The sequence below is a fragment of the Parasteatoda tepidariorum genome, chromosome 1, assembly GCF_043381705.1.
Source record: "Parasteatoda tepidariorum isolate YZ-2023 chromosome 1, CAS_Ptep_4.0, whole genome shotgun sequence".
Classification (NCBI taxonomy): domain Eukaryota; kingdom Metazoa; phylum Arthropoda; class Arachnida; order Araneae; family Theridiidae; genus Parasteatoda; species Parasteatoda tepidariorum.
Window position 1 is genome coordinate 5,871,291 of NC_092204.1, and position 16,300 is coordinate 5,887,590.

Here is a 16,300-nt window from a genome sequence, read left to right on the forward strand (position 1 = left end):
TAGCAACTGATACACCTTTATCTTTGTAAACTAGTATCTACTATTTATTTTATAAATCTTAGCCATAAAAGAAATCTGCATGGAAAGCAAGAACAGAGGAAAACATTATCAAGTGTTACTCTATCATGCTACATACATTTTCAACTTAAAACTTTCACTCTATTAAAATATTTAAATAAACTGCCTTCTTTATTCAACCCGGAAATATTACATATCTGACCTCACAAATTCAATTGTGATTTACATTTATACTGAATGCTTTTTTTTTTTAGAAAGTAGTAAGTAATAATCCAATTATTTGTGTGTTAGTATGTTTTTTTATTTACGAAAAATAAAGCACTTGTTTTTTTTTAATACTTAGTTGTTAAGCGTTGTGGTGCATTTTTTTCTCATAGATAAATACCAGATTAAGTATTATCAGATTTTCTTTTTCTAATTACAGTCGGTATTCTAGTTAACGAACTTTCTTTTTGTGACTTCCTCTATTTTGCGATTTTTTTTCGAGGAACATTCAGGAAATTTCTTCGTAAAATAACGTCCAAATATCGAAGGTAATTTTCTATTTAACGAACTTTTATTTGAGATCCACTTTCCCTATTTCCCAAAATATTTCAGAACATTTCAAACTTGTTAACGCATTTTATGGGGGAAATAACCATAAATTGATTTTCGAAGCCACTTCAGTTTTAGAGAAAGCAGTAAAATCCCTTTCCATTTTTGTTTGCCTATCACGCGAAAAACTCGGACAAAATTAACGGATTTTATCAGTAGCCATTAAACTTAAGAACGCATGTGGTAATGTATGTTTAAAATTACTTTTTTTAATAGATACAACTATAATTTTATACACAAATTCAGCCTTTTTTTTTAGTTGAAAATGTACGTCGCATGATAGTGTAACACTGGATAATATTTTGCTTTATTCTTGCTTTCCATGCAGATTTCCTTTCTGGTTAAGATTTATAAAATAAATAGTAGATACTAATTTAAAAGATAAAGGTGTATCAATTGCTAGTTTAATTATGCCTAGCGTTTATGAATTTAAAACTTGTTTTGAGTTGTTTAAATATCACAAAATGTGATTTTCTTTTTGACGAATTTTCCATATGTCGAACTTATTATAGGGATATCATTAGTTAAAGCATGATATGCGATAATCAGACGAGATCATAAAAGGAATGTTAAAAAAAAAATTGATACCATTGTTTTTTTTTTAAATAAATTGAAATTATGTTTATAAAAAAAACTAAAAAAAATTAAAATTTACGATCCAAATATTTCAAATTTTCGCCCTTTATGTTCCAACAGAAGAAGCAAGCAACGTTATTTTTAAAGGAGTAGTAAGAAGAAAAAAAATGACAATAGCTACGTACATTAGCTAAAATAATAAGAATTCATGAGAAGGGGGTGGGGGTAGAAAGAGAATAAATTTCTTTGAGCGACACGCAACGGTATTGTCGTTTGCGCTCACACATTGATAGCAATTGGTACGGGGTTCTGATCTAAGTTATGTTCCTATTGTTGTAATTTGGAATGAAAAAATGATTTCCTGATAAAAGCACCATCGTAACTGTCAGAGTGGGAAATAAAGTCTTTATACCCCTCACTTTTATCATATTATTTCAGCTAGAAAAATTCCATTTTGCTGAGCGCTCTTCTACAGACAAAAAGGTAATTCTGACCACTGACCTCCGAAAATACAATTTTTTTGATAGTTTTTTGTTTCGATACCTGTGGATAGAATATTTTATATCTTTGTTTATATCGTCCCAAGAATACGAAGAACAAACACTTTTTGGAAGCTCGCTTGGAACATTCATTATTGGATGTGCCTTCTTCATTCTTGACCGGAAAGGGTGAGTTCTCTCAATATGCATTTAGAACAAACATATTTAGTTCCTTTAAAGTGATACTCTAATACATTTAGAACAAAGCGCCTTTAGAACAAACATATTGAGTTCCTTTAAAGTAATATTCTAATAAGTATTTAGAACAAACATATTGAGTTCTTTTAAAGTAATACTTTAATAAGCATTTAGAACAAACATATTGAGTTCTTTTTAAAGTAATACAATATGCATTTAGAACAAATATATTGAGTTCCTTTTAAGTTATACTCTAAATATGCATTTAGAACAAACATATTGAGGTCTTTTAAAGTAATACTCTAATATGCGTTAGAAGAAACATATTGACTTCCTTTAAAGTAATACTCTAAGTGAAATTTTAGTATTTTAACAAGGGCTATTTAATTGTCGTCCCGGTGACTTGAAACGGGATATTTTCTATCGAAAATCGAACTTTTTTTTTGTAGGTGTCTAAAATAATACATTAAAATGATTTTACACATTCGAATTTTTATAACCATTTATTAAGCTCGGTGTACTAGTTTGTTTGATGAAGCGTTGTCACAATTGATTTATGACAATCATTATATTATCATAGCTGCCAACATAGATCGGAAAAAATCCAGTATGTTTTGCAAAATATAAATTTCGGGATAATTGTTGCAGAATGTACTAAATATTTCACACATAGGAAATTTTAGGGATTTTTATAGTCATCAAAAAATAAAAACTGCAATATTTTCCAGTCATGATTGGCATTAAATATACTTTAAATATTAAAGAAATAATTAAGATTTATTAATTATGATTTAATAATTAATTTAAAAAGCGAGTTCTGAATAAATATAAACTGAATATTTAGAACAAAAAGAAAGTTTTAATCTGATCTCTATAAATGAGGCTCGCTTCATTAAAGAAAGCAATAATCTGTGCAAAAGTTCTATTTCAATAGGGATTTTTTTAAGAAACTTATTCAATTTTAGGGAATTTTTTAAAATGTACAAAAACCAGGAGAATTTTTTTTTTAACCAGTAGACGAGGAGAAACTAACAAAATCCAGTACTCTACTGGAAAATCCAGTAGAGTTCGCTGCTATGTATCATATTATTTCCTAAAAACTTCGCACTTATGCAAATATATTTAATTAATGTTTGGGCAACATGGTAATTCAATCCCTTCTTTCAACTATGATAGATTCTAAAATTCATAAATGTGTATAAAAGGAAATTCTGTTAATTTCCAAGTATCATTGAAATGCATTTAATGATGTATTTAAAATCAATGAAATGTAGATAGATCAAATGTTTCACAAGATGTATATGTTGTAAATTTTTAGGACTTTATTATGTGAGTATACTTTTATCAGTATACTTTTAAATAAGTTCCAATATGTGAGTACAAAGCTAGATTAAAACACGAAAGTATTCAAGTGAAGCATGCTCGAAAGCAATCTGAAAGAAACAATAAAAGCAGTTGGAGAGTGCAGAGATCATGGAGTGGGTTCTCCTATTAATTATTTGATTTTAATACATTATTGCACTTAATTTTTGCTACTTATAACATCATGTTAATCTATGGTTTGTTTCCTGAACCTGAATTTTCCTTATCGATTAATTAACTGAAGTGTTTTCTTAATGCGGTGGTGAATCTCTATGAATTTGAGATTGAACAAACCAGAAAATTGCATAATGGAACACTTAATATCAAGTTAATACTAAGTCGAGCTTTGATATTAATTTAAACTTAAACACCAGTAATTGATAATGCATACACCAAACTCATGCGCATACACATGATCCGAGAATTATCTGTGCTTCCAAAAACCCTACTACTAGATATCGTCAAAAGGTTGCTTCCAATCGGAATTAAGTATAAGATCACATGATTTTGTTGTCTTGGACGCTATTTTACATCTACTGGAACAAAAATTCGATATTATTTAAGTATGTTTTTTGTTGCACAATAAAGTTAATTAGATTTTAATTCTTAAATTTCCGTGCACCGTATTAAATAATTTTATAATACGCATATGATTTATTACATTCGATTCTGCTAAGCCTAATTTGAGCTTGTCTTAATATTATCTCTATGCTATGAGTAGGTTTGATTTACAAAATAATTTTATCTTAAGAATTAGTGTGCCGCTTCCTAAACTATTTTTACTTTTAATTGCGATGTAAAAATAACTTCATTGACTCATATCTTATTATTATAATAAATGTCAGTTTTCCTGAACAACGAAAATAGTAGCAAACTACTTTATTCTAAGTAGTGTTTTGTTTTTCTTTTAAACAATCCTGAGGGAGTAAACATTTGAAGTTGAATATACAGTGTTTTAAACTTATTGTATACACCTTTTAATTATTAAGTTTTTGCAAAATTAAAGTTTAAAAAATGCATGCATCCGGAAAAAAGCGTGTGTTGAGAGACAGTGATAATCAGACTTCCTCAAAAGCCACGACATTGAGAGAGAATTACGGCTCACAGTTGTCATCTTTACAAGAAGGTCGTAAATTTTTAACATTATTAAGTTTTCTGAAGAAAGGAACACGAATTTTACACTTTATGAGACAAAAGGCTCTTCTCTCCCTACTCCCCCTCTATCTAATATATATATATTTTTAAAAAATCTTCATTCTTCCTTTCATTCTAATCTATCCCATTCTTCTTCTTCAAAAAAATAAAGAAAGAAATTCACAAAAAAAGCAGAAAGAAGGATTTTAAAGAGAAGACGAAAAAAGTATTAAAAATTGTTAAGAATTCCAAAAACAAAATTATGAAATTTAACTACAAAAGATATTATTTCGTCAACAAATCACACACTTATAACCGCAAAAACGAAACGAAATAAAAAAAAAAGGAATAAAAAAGTTTTCTAATATTTAATATAGCCGGAAAAAAAAGCAAAATATATCAATAGTGTGAAGAGCACCAAAATAAAATAAAAGAGAGACCAATTCGTTAACCAAATTTTATCAAGTAAATATACAAAAAAATTCCAAAAAAAAAGAAATCGAAATAAAACATAAGTAGGAATATATAAAGTGATATGGGAGAAAGGAATGTCACGTACTTACGAATAACTTGCAAAAATGATTTAAAAAATATTTTCGTAAGTACGAAGCCAGATTACAAAATATGAAACTAAAGTGTAAGTAGAGAATGGTGGATTATAGTTTTAAGGCGCATTCATACTGAAGTTAAGAACCGCATTTGATTTGTCTGTTATCTTGGATTGTCCCGAAAACTGGATTTGCGCTAGGTATTATACTAGATAACTCAAAGTTTATAAATAATAAAAGGTTGAATTTTAAATACAACATTTTAGTTTGATGCATTTTAATGAAATTATTAAAATTCATTGAATACTATTAATTAATTAACCGAATATTTTGTTAGCTATCCAATTTTAACTACGGATTTGCACGAATCGGATTTGCGCATAGTAAAAATATCAACCTAGATCAGTGATTCTCAGTTTTTTTCGGTCATGGAACCCTAAATGATTAGCTTTTCTTGGACGAAATCCCGACTTAACAAAGTATTTAAAGACAATTGCGTCTACCAACCAATAAGTCTACTTTTATTTTAAAAATATTTCTTAGGAGGAATGGATTTTTTCTTTATTTTATTACTAATTGCCATAATTAAATCTAATAGTTAAATTCTCACTAGTGAACCTGTATTTCCAGGTATAGTTTATTTATGAGTGTGTTTCTGGTGCATATTGTATAAACATATGCTGTAAATGAATAAAATAAGCTGAATTTTGATTTTTTTCAAACGGAAAAGATAAAACTCCTTTACATATGTTGAAAACGGTTATTGGAGAAAAGCATTTTTTTTATTAACGAATTTAGTTATACTATTATTTTTATTTGAAAACTGTTATGGAAAATGCTTGCAATTTTTAATAAGTAATCGTTTTTTTTTTCATAATTTATTCAGCATATTGTAGTTAGAGAAATTAGATTTTTGAAAAAAATTACCTTTTTTTAATTGAAATTTTAGTTTAATTTCATAAAAGCAATCAAATACTTAAATAATCTATTATTGATTTGATCTAAACATAATTAAAGATTTCAAAAATCATTACAGATTAAAACCTCTTTTACGGATATAATCAAAAGATTTTTATGTAAATATATTCTTTTATTAATTTTAGTACACAATTAACTCAATAATTTTGTATGGAATTTAATTATATTTCTTGGATATACGTTTGATTTGAATCAAATTTTGGACAAGTATCTATTTCTTTTTTTGGATAAATAAATTGTACCACAAATTCTTTCAAGTGTATTTATTCGATTAAAAATATTAATTAATTAAATGTTTTAGAAGCATTAGAATTTCATGTAATTAGTTTATTTATATTTAACTTAAAATTATTCCTTTTATCGTATATGTCAATAGTGTTCATATTTTCTTCTTTTTTAATAAATAATTAAATCCAAAAAATTGAAATAAATATTATCGTCATGATTACGAAGCAATATTTATTCTTAAGGATAAATTCAACAAAATTATATAATTCCGTAAATTAAAGATAATTTAATCATTAATGAATCTAAAAACAAATTTTGATGCTTAGGGTATACTTTTCTTCATAGTATATTAAAGCAAATTTGTTAGAAGTAGCAAAAATTAGATCCTTGTGGTATTCCAGTCACATGAATAAGAAAATGTTTCTCCTTATAAAGTTGATAACTAAAAAGTCACTTTTAATAATTAAGGATATTTTTATCATAGTAATAACTCAAAAGAACATCTTTTAGTTTAAAGAGTGGAAAAAGTTTAGAAGGTGGAATGCTATTGGTGAGATCTTGGAAATCAAAGGTGGCAATAGATTTAATTTTGCGGTGTTTTAAAAAATTATGTAGTAGGTTTATTTTTAATAGTTATCCAACGCTTTGACACTATTTTCTCTAACTACTTACATTAAGCTATTAACAATATAATTAAAGAAGGTTTTTTTTATGGATTATTACCAATACGCGATGGCAACGCTCGAATACGCTATTTGGGGAGAAGACCTGTTCCATGCGTTTGGCCCTTCCCCTTTCCTCTCCTCCTCTTTTTAGTTGTATAGGAATGTACTATGATTTTTCTCCTTTTTCTTAATATTTTTTGTATTTAATTGTTAAAAATTTCCATGACGTTTTCTTTAAGAACTATGTTTAATGTAGTTTTCAGTTCCACATAGTTAATCTATATGAAAATCAAGACCGAAAGTAATGTATTTCCTTCTTCTGTGACTCTCCATACGCTAATGGCGAAAGTATGCGATACTGATCCAAAAAAACAAATTGACATACTTTGCCAAAATTTGATTTTAAAGGACTTACATCCAAAAAATGTAACTGTACTCTGTACAAAATCACGGCGCTATTTGTGTATGAAAATTAATAAACAAGTATATTTATATAAAAATATTTTATTTATATAAACTGATATTTTAGCCCAGAACAAATTCAATGCGGGAAAATCAGTGACACGTGATGCTAATTCAGGTTTTTTCAAATATTAATACATTAAATAAATTTATTTAATTTTAGTTTTATATGAGAGAAAAAATTGTAATTATTTAGTAAAAAGTAACTAAAATAAAAATTTTCTTTTTTCTCCTAATTAAGAATCGACTTTAATTTTTTTTTATATTCCTTGTTTATTATAATTATTATTATAACAAACAAGACTATACTTAAACATTATTATTTATTCACTTGAGCTGAAACTCTCAGAATATTAGTTTCATAGTACACACTTTAATGACACCTTTCTAGAGGGTGTCATCAAAAAAATTGCTTCGTATGAACACAAAGGGTGGCGAACCTTTTTGCACCAACGTGCCATTTTTTCTAAAAAATTGTTTAATGTGGTCATAGACGTGCCATCAAATAATTTTGACTTCGTGATTATTGGGAAAGTAATAATACTATCAACTCAAAACTCTTTATTTACATTGAAAGAAAAAAAAAATTTGCAATGTCTCAGTTATGCACGTAATTCAACTTAAAGTAACATCAGTGTGACTTTAACTTATTGTTAGATGTTAGTTTAAGCAGGACTGTTGATTTTTTTACTAGTTATTAATTGTTAGCTTGCTTTTTGTGGTTATTAATTGTTTTTTTAGCAGTAATTTATAATTTTTATTTATTTATAATGGTGGATTATAGTTTTAAGNTGTTGCAGATTAGATGACCAATAACTTATTGTTAGATGTTAGTTTAAGCAGGACTGTTGATTTTTTTACTAGTTATTTATTGTTAGCTTGCTTTTTGTGGTTATTAATTGTTTTTTTTAGCAGTAATTTTTAATTTTTTTTATTTATAATTGTTTATTATTTTGTTTGTTTTTTGTGAATTTTAATTTAATTGTTACACATACTTCATAGCGTAATAAGATTTGTGTAATAACAATTCATAGTGTAACAACAATTGTGATCGGTGGAGTGCCATTGGTTCGCCATCCCTGCCCTAGTGTAACACATTCAGTACCTTTTCTTTATATCACGTTAAAAAAAAAACTACACCCGAGAGGCTTATTCTTTCTTTAAAGAGAAATTTTTTTTTCCTATTAAAATCGTAACATTTTCATAAACAATATTAAAGTTCTTACGTAATTAATTATTAATTACTGTCCTTAAGGCATTGTATTTGAAAGATTACTTCCACTAATAGCATTGTTAATTGCTGGTTTAAAACTCTACATTATACAATCTGTTCCTTCGCATTTACTGGAGAAAAAAAAATCTCGCATCAAAATAAATCGTGACCAAGGCAATCAAAACCTATTTGGCAATGCTCTCTCATTAAACAAGTGCATACCCGTATAATGATCACGAAGTATTACATAATGTTCTAATTTTTGTATTGTAATCTTGTATTTTCTTATCCAATTTTTGGAAAGCTGTGTTAAATTAACTAAATCTTAAAATTTTAATTTTTTTGAAATTAGTACAGAAAGTGTTTGACAATCCATTTCAGATACGCTTAAAATTTGATTTTGATGTTCCCTTTATCAAAAGGCCATTAAGGCGAGGGTTGCGATTGTTCTTGTTTCCCAATGGCGCCATCTAGGGCCAAAAATTCGACTTCTGCCACACCCATACATCACACCCGTATATAGAGTGGAAACATACATAGACTCATTCATTCACAGATAGTAATTGTGGCCTGAACCAGAAAATGATCCATCTCCAATTCAGTACCCCCAAAGCCATAATTTGTTATGGGAACATGGAGGACTTTGTGACCACACAGATTTAACGTGAAACCAGTAACCAATCACCATTTACTACACGGGGAGTCTTCGGCCGGCTGGATTCGAACTCCCATTCTCACGAACGTAGAGGGCCAACTAGGTTACCCGGCCCCAAAAATGTTAGTGGTCTCATCATTTCTTAACACACCGTATTACTATTTTTTTTTTACTACCAGTATCTTTCTATTAACTTTTGTTTTTCCTACGACTCATATAAATTCACTTTATTTCGTATTCATTTTATTTACTCATATAAATTCATTTTTATTTTATTTTCAGAGTTGTGAAAGGAGAGAGGAGTCGATGTAATCTCATTCGGTATGGACTGATGAATGTTTATAAAACAGTCGTACCATATGAGATATCATTGTGCCTCTTCAGCCTCACTTTTTGTTGCTGATCTGCTGATTCCGGAAACAGAAGATAAGTGAATATGCATTTCTATAACTAAAATTTAATAGTTTTTCTATGTTAGCAAATGAAAAAAAAAAAATGTTTCCTCTTTAGATACTTCATTTTCGTAGCACAAGAGCTGCGAAATGGGCTATTGGGGACGGTAACATCCCTGAGGATAATCCGAAGGCCTGTCATCTGAATTTTCATCCTCTGCGGAGGGGATGGCTCGCCTGCTTTGGTACCCAAGTCAAAATTTTCGATGGTTTTCCATTGATTGACCAACATAATCTTGATGGTAGCTATCAATACTTCCATTATGAACCACCATATTTTCTAATGGTAACCAACATAAGTAACCATCACCTCGATATAGGAATTCGGACTGATTTATGATGGTCCATAAGAATAGAACAACATAAGAATAGAAACTCGTTTTGATGGTTCGTTCATGTTAAACCATCACGAATTTCCATCATAGTATCATAGAAATCAAATGTTGGAACGATCATGAACAACCATCATCCTAAAGTAGGAATTCGGACTGATTTATGATGGTCCAACATAAAACAACTATTTTGATGGTATATTTCTGAGAACCAAACAAGAATTCTCATTTTACCATCATGGAAATGTTTAGTTGGAACCATCATGGACTGTTGGTCCATGAGAGTCAAACTTCTATTGATTGTTAGCTTCCATAGTATTAAGGTAGCATTTTCAATCATCGAATGATGGAAGTTTGTTGGTATATCAAAGTCATAAACCCATAATGGAAAATGTTGGATGATGGTGACCATCAAATGATGATGGGCCATCATGAATCGCACTGAAACCAACATAAACCATCAAAATGTTTTTGATGGGACCATCAAGAATTTTGAATTGGGTAGCCCGACGACCTGAGCGAGTCGAGCACTTTAGGGTAGAACAGTTTAACGAAGACCGATACCGCGCACCCTTGGACCCTTTCTAGGCTGAACAAAGTGGTCATCCATCCGCTTACTGATCGCAACCAGTGATGCTTGAGATTGGTGTTCTACTGGGAACCGTGTCTTTTTACGATAAATCCACTGCGGGAAATTTTTTTCAATGTCAGCAAAAAAGTGTTTTCTTCACAGGATGCAGAGGCGTATAGTTTGTCTACGGTAGGAACTCCCCCCTCCTCAACGTCTGAGGCCGTCTTCTGCTAAGGAAACAAGAATAGCGCATTTCAGGGAGGGTAGCTTCTCTTCAATCTAGGGCTAACACAATAGACCAAAGAGAAATATTACCTTTCTCCCGGTGACCCCAGCTAACCAAGAGTTATACCTTGTTACCATAGTCACCGCCACAGGTCCAGACGGATGGCTAGGGGAGTTCTTATTTTAGACAAGCTATAGCTAGATTTTAATGACGTATTTAGATATGTCAGGTAAATGAATGGGTTATACGTTTTTAGGATCATTTCAAGTTTTATCTTATTTAAAAACCGTCATTGATTGTTACAAAAAACAACCGCAACACGGAAAAGAATTTATAAACTTTAAATAGTATGATTTTAAACATAACTCGATAAAATCAGAAATGTTTCATTCTATTATTTGGGTAAAAATTCAACATTTGTAGTTTCTATTACACTTAGGATGTTTTTGATCGCGTTTATAGTTTCTTTTTTAATTAATTGAATAATAAGTGTTTATTCTAAGGTGATTTTCCAATTGGTCGTTTCGAATTTTTTACATCTATCATGAAGCAGTGGAAGTCTTCAACAATGTCTCTTGGGCTCGTTTATGAGGTTGAACTGCTTCATGAGGTTGTCAATAATCTAAATAAATGACCGAGAGGCATTATTCGGTTTGATTTGATTACTTTGAACAGAACCGAAAATTTTGCGCAATTTATTGACCGCCATAAAGAATTATTTTATATTATAATCGTCATTGAACAGACGACCCAATTTTTTGGGGTTTACGACTATTAATGTTCATCTCCGTAGTCTTGTAATTTTAAACCCAATCTGGAAGACAATGGAGCTCCTGGATCAAGTATCAGGAGAAATTTGCCTTCGTGGAGGACTTTTTGATTGAACTAACCACATTTGCGTTACATGGAGAAGAAAACCATGAAAACCTTCCATGATTAACCTGACGGCAAGGGGACACTAACCCATGATCCGTCTACTACTGAGAATATTTTACATCATGTCGGTGCGAGTCGGGTTCGAAATTCGAATCAACCAGCCGTTGCCGGGATTCGAACCCGGTTCACCTCATTGGGAGGCGAGTGCTCTATCCTCTGAGACACCACGGCTTTTGGTGATTAGTTTGTAAAAATCCATTAATATGGATTTTTACAAATTCCTTAATATTTAATTAATTAAATGGTAATGCAAGATAAAAAAATAGTAAAGAAAGAAATTAGTAAAGAAATTCAGTGCCTCAAAGCTTTAATGAAGTCCTAACGCAGGATATCATTGAAAATAGTAATAAAATAACATTTGGGTACAATTAAAAGCGTGTATTTTAAAAAAAATAACTGAATTTTGAGTAAACTAAAAAAAATAAAAAAATAAATCATAATTCCTTTTGCTAATAGTTCTCAATAAACTAAATTACGCCATGCAATAAAATAAAAAATCTCCCTAGACATAAAGTGTCTCAAAATTTTGAAACTGCATCAATTTGTTCTTTAACACTGCAAAAAAGATGTAATTTTTTTTTTCTTTTCACAACAGCTTTTGAATTATGATTGTGATAACTATGCTTGATAGTTGGGACTTACTAAGTGATAAAATAAAAAGATCGAATGTTATTAACGTTTAAGGAAAAAAAAAATTTTTTTTTCTGATAACTCTCACAATTTTATTTTTATCCCTGAAGCTTAAACATAAACAAGCTGAATATTTTTTAATCCAAAGCTATTTCTAAACAGCTTATTCCTTCCACAAATAAATAATTGAAATCACTGCTTTAACAAACTATCAAGTCTTTTTCCAAAGTAGATTTCCGCACATAAGTCTAATAATAACAGTTTAAAAAAGTGAAAAAAAATAAAAATTACGAAAAAACAAATCATAATTCTTTTTGCTAATAGTTCTCAATAAACAAAAAATCTCCTTAGACATAAATTGTCTCAAAATTTAGAGACTGCATCAAATGAAATATGTTCTTTAACAATGCAATAAAGATGCAAAATTTCATTTTTTTCAAAACAGTTTTCGAATTATGACAGTGATAACTGTGCTTGATAGTTGGAACTTACTAAGCGATAAAAAAAAAAAAAAACGATCACATTGTTAATAATGTTTAAAGAATTTTTTTTTCTTTTTGCTGATTACTCTCGCAATTTCATTTTTATCCCTGAAAGCTTAAACGAAAACAAGTTGAAAAAAAAATATTTTTCTTTTTATCTCAAGTACAAAAATAAGCGATTTCTAAATAGTTTATTCTATCCTCAAATAAATAATTAAAATCGCTAATCTAACAAACTATTAGAGTCATTTTCCTAAATAGAATTCCGAACATAAGTCTAATAATAACAGTTACGAGATAAATAGTTGTTTGGCGAATATTTACAAGTTTACTAAAGAGGCCAAATAACGCCAAATGCGTGTGTGGATTGTTTTACTTTTTCAAGGAGCGGTAAAGTAAGAGCACAGGTTGAAACCCTCGAGAGTAAATCATTAAAAATGTCTCTGGATTTAGATTATTTGAGATCAAGAGAAGGAATTTTGCGAATTTTTGAAGCGGTAAGTATGTTCGATACTATGTTCCATATTTAGAACATTTTATTAAAAGTCAAAAAAGTTTATATATTAATATCGTCTGCCTGATACTTAATAATTATTTATTTGCACTACTTATTATTTCTTTTTCTAGGAAAAATGTTTTTTTCAGCTTAAATAACAATTTTCATCCTTTATTAAAAGAAATTAAAGAATATTTTTTAGAACAAAAACGCTTGTGTTTCAGAAAAAGAACGAAAGAGGAGGGAATGTTTAGAAAGCAAGCATTCCCAGGTTAAGCATGCGTGGGACGAGGAAGCTGATTTTCGCCTTTTTTAGTCGCCAAAACAGGCAGATTTAAGTAGGATGGGGTATGTTTTTTCTTACGTTAAAAGAGCATGCAGTTAGGCCAGATCACAACACGTTTGGGGGACCCTCTCAACATAATCCGATTAAACTTTCGTTCTTTATTAGACTGCATTTTAAAGCTTTGATAAGGAAAGTTATTACTTTAACATCCAGTACCGTCTTTACGCATGGGCACATCCGGGCAGTGTCCAGGTACTCTCAGAGAGCCCTAGAGAATCTTACTTTTTATAAATTACATTTTAAAAAAACTAAGAATAAACAACATCGCCTTATGTATTTTGTAAAATAAATATATTCTATTGTATAAAGTATGCATTTCCCCCCTTACAAATAGTGATTGATTGTCATGCAAACACCAATAATTTGAATAGTTTATCACCCAGAAAACCTAAAAAGTCAACCGAAATCTATTCTTCTACATGGCGATGAAAATTATTGGTACTCCGGAAAATTTTAGGTACTTGGTCGTTAAAAGAAATGTTTTATTAACTGTTTAGTTTGATAAAATAATTCATACCTTTTGAATTTTTTATTTTTTTTTGATTTGTTATGCCTTTATGTTTATTTAATTTAATTATTTTTATTAACTTGCATGGTTTTGAAAATTATTTTATTATTTGAAAAATATTATATTATTCAATTAAAAAAAAAAATTATGCATACAGTTTAAAAATGCTCAATTTGAAATTTTGGGGGTAATTAAAATGCGTTAAAATTTGATAAAATTATTGCATCATATCTTAAAAATGATTTACTTTATGTGCGTGAAGTTTTTTAGTTCTATTTCTAAACATTACGCCATGTTATAGGGGTCTAAAACATTTTTGTGCCCCGGGGGGGGGGGGNGCCCCGGGGGGGGGGGGTCCTGCATACCATTAAGACGGTGGCCCTGCCAACATCCTTGTATCATTCATAAAAGTGGGAAAAGAATAAAATGTATGAAAATAACTATCAACTTACATCATGAAAAAATAAATAAAAAAAGGGTGCGAAATTATTTTGCAAAAAAAAAAAAAAAATTTACATTTACAGACATGTTTAAAATTTTTTCCCTACATGTGTACATTGACAGTTCAACAAACTGCTAAGCTTTATGTACATAAATCATGATTAAACAGAATGAAACAAGTAATATAAAAATATTTTTTAAAGTCAATTCCTATACTTAGGTCAACAAAGAATTTTTTTTTATCTAAGTTACTTTTTATTAAAGTTACTTTTTCTCCCATATAAAACTAAAATTAATTAATTGAATTGAATAAATGAATTAATATTTGAAAAACTGTATTAACATCAAGTGTTATCTATTAGAAGTTTAAAAAAAAAGTATTTAAACTTGAGCTGATGAATAAAAAGTATTTTATTCACGATTGAACAAGATATATAAATATATATGGGAAAAGTGTGAACTAATAGTAGAAATTGAAAGAAAAAAATAGGTGCGTGGTATCCGACAGCTATAAAAGTATAAATTGGGTGACGTGGACCACACGTGATACCACGTCATGTTCTTTATTGAATTTATCTGACACTGCTAATATAAAATAATGAAATATTCAAATGTGCGCATTAAACTATTTTTTTGTTCAAATAGAGCTATAACTCAGACATTATCACTGATGTTATCTTTAAAATATGTGAAACACTGAATCGCTTATAGTAAAATTTAAAACAATAACTAACGCTTAACCCATCAGAAAATTCCATTTCGTTTTTTACCAGTGTTGCCAGGTGCTGATAACCGTTCACCACCAGATGGCGTTGTAAAATCCCCTAAAAATTTTTAAAAAACCCCAAAATTTTTAACTTAATGTATAAGCATTAAAAAATAGTACCAAAGTTAAATAATGTATAGAAAACGTTGCTTTAATACTTTTTAATATTTTATTATCAACAAATTAATCTTTTTTTACATTTCAATCGATACATTATCTTTAATTTCTTCTAAAATATTTAAAATATTTTTTTCATAAATAGTTTATTATCAACGATATAGTCTTTTTTAATATTTTAATTCTAACATTATGCTTTAAGTTTTGATAAAATATCCAACATATTTTCGTCAATACTTTCTGATTTGTATATGTTTTCGCTGTTAAACATTTTTAACATAGAAGAAATAGATACAAAACCCTTTAACCTTTAAACTGCTTTTCGTGTTCCCAATCTTTCTTGTACTTTTATACGTACTTCTTTTTTTCTTTATCCTTTGGCATTATTTTTAAACCATGCACATTAAAAATTTTAAATAATTTGAATTAAAATTCTTCAAACGTACTGATTGATCGAGCTAAGTAATAACTAGAGCCCGGATTTTGATGACATAAAAAAACTCAATTAATGCCCTTAAAAAGTGCAAAAAATGCCCTTACAAACTGCAAAAAATGCTCTTAAAAGTGCAAAAAAAATGCCCTTAAAATGCGAAATTGCGCTAAAAATGCCTTATGACTTGACTTAAATAGAAGTAAAAGTATTGAACTAAAACAATGTTTTACTCTTTAAAATTATTATGAGTCGTTTCAAAAAATATAAAGCAATGCAATACTTGTTCTACGTTCATTAAAGTTTGACAAATATGTTTTATATCCAAAAATAACAACAAAAAAAAAGGAAAATATATTGACTCCAAAACATTTTCATTTTGTATAGAAACTTAAATGAATATAACAACTTCCATCTCATAATATTACTAAATATCAGAATTACAGTGGATTATTAA

At 29.1% G+C, this 16,300-nt stretch overlaps 1 protein-coding gene across 1 annotated transcript in view; it reads left to right on the forward strand.

The window, feature by feature from the left end:
• Positions 1-13,077: 13,077 nt before the first annotated feature.
• Positions 13,078-16,300, forward strand: part of LOC107449946 (proteolipid protein 2) — a 14,015-nt gene continuing 10,792 nt past the window's right edge. The window contains exon 1 of the mRNA XM_016065633.3: positions 13,078-13,236. Coding sequence (XP_015921119.1) covers positions 13,177-13,236 — 60 coding nt within the window. The 5' untranslated portion in view covers positions 13,078-13,176. The remainder of the gene's footprint in view (positions 13,237-16,300) is intronic.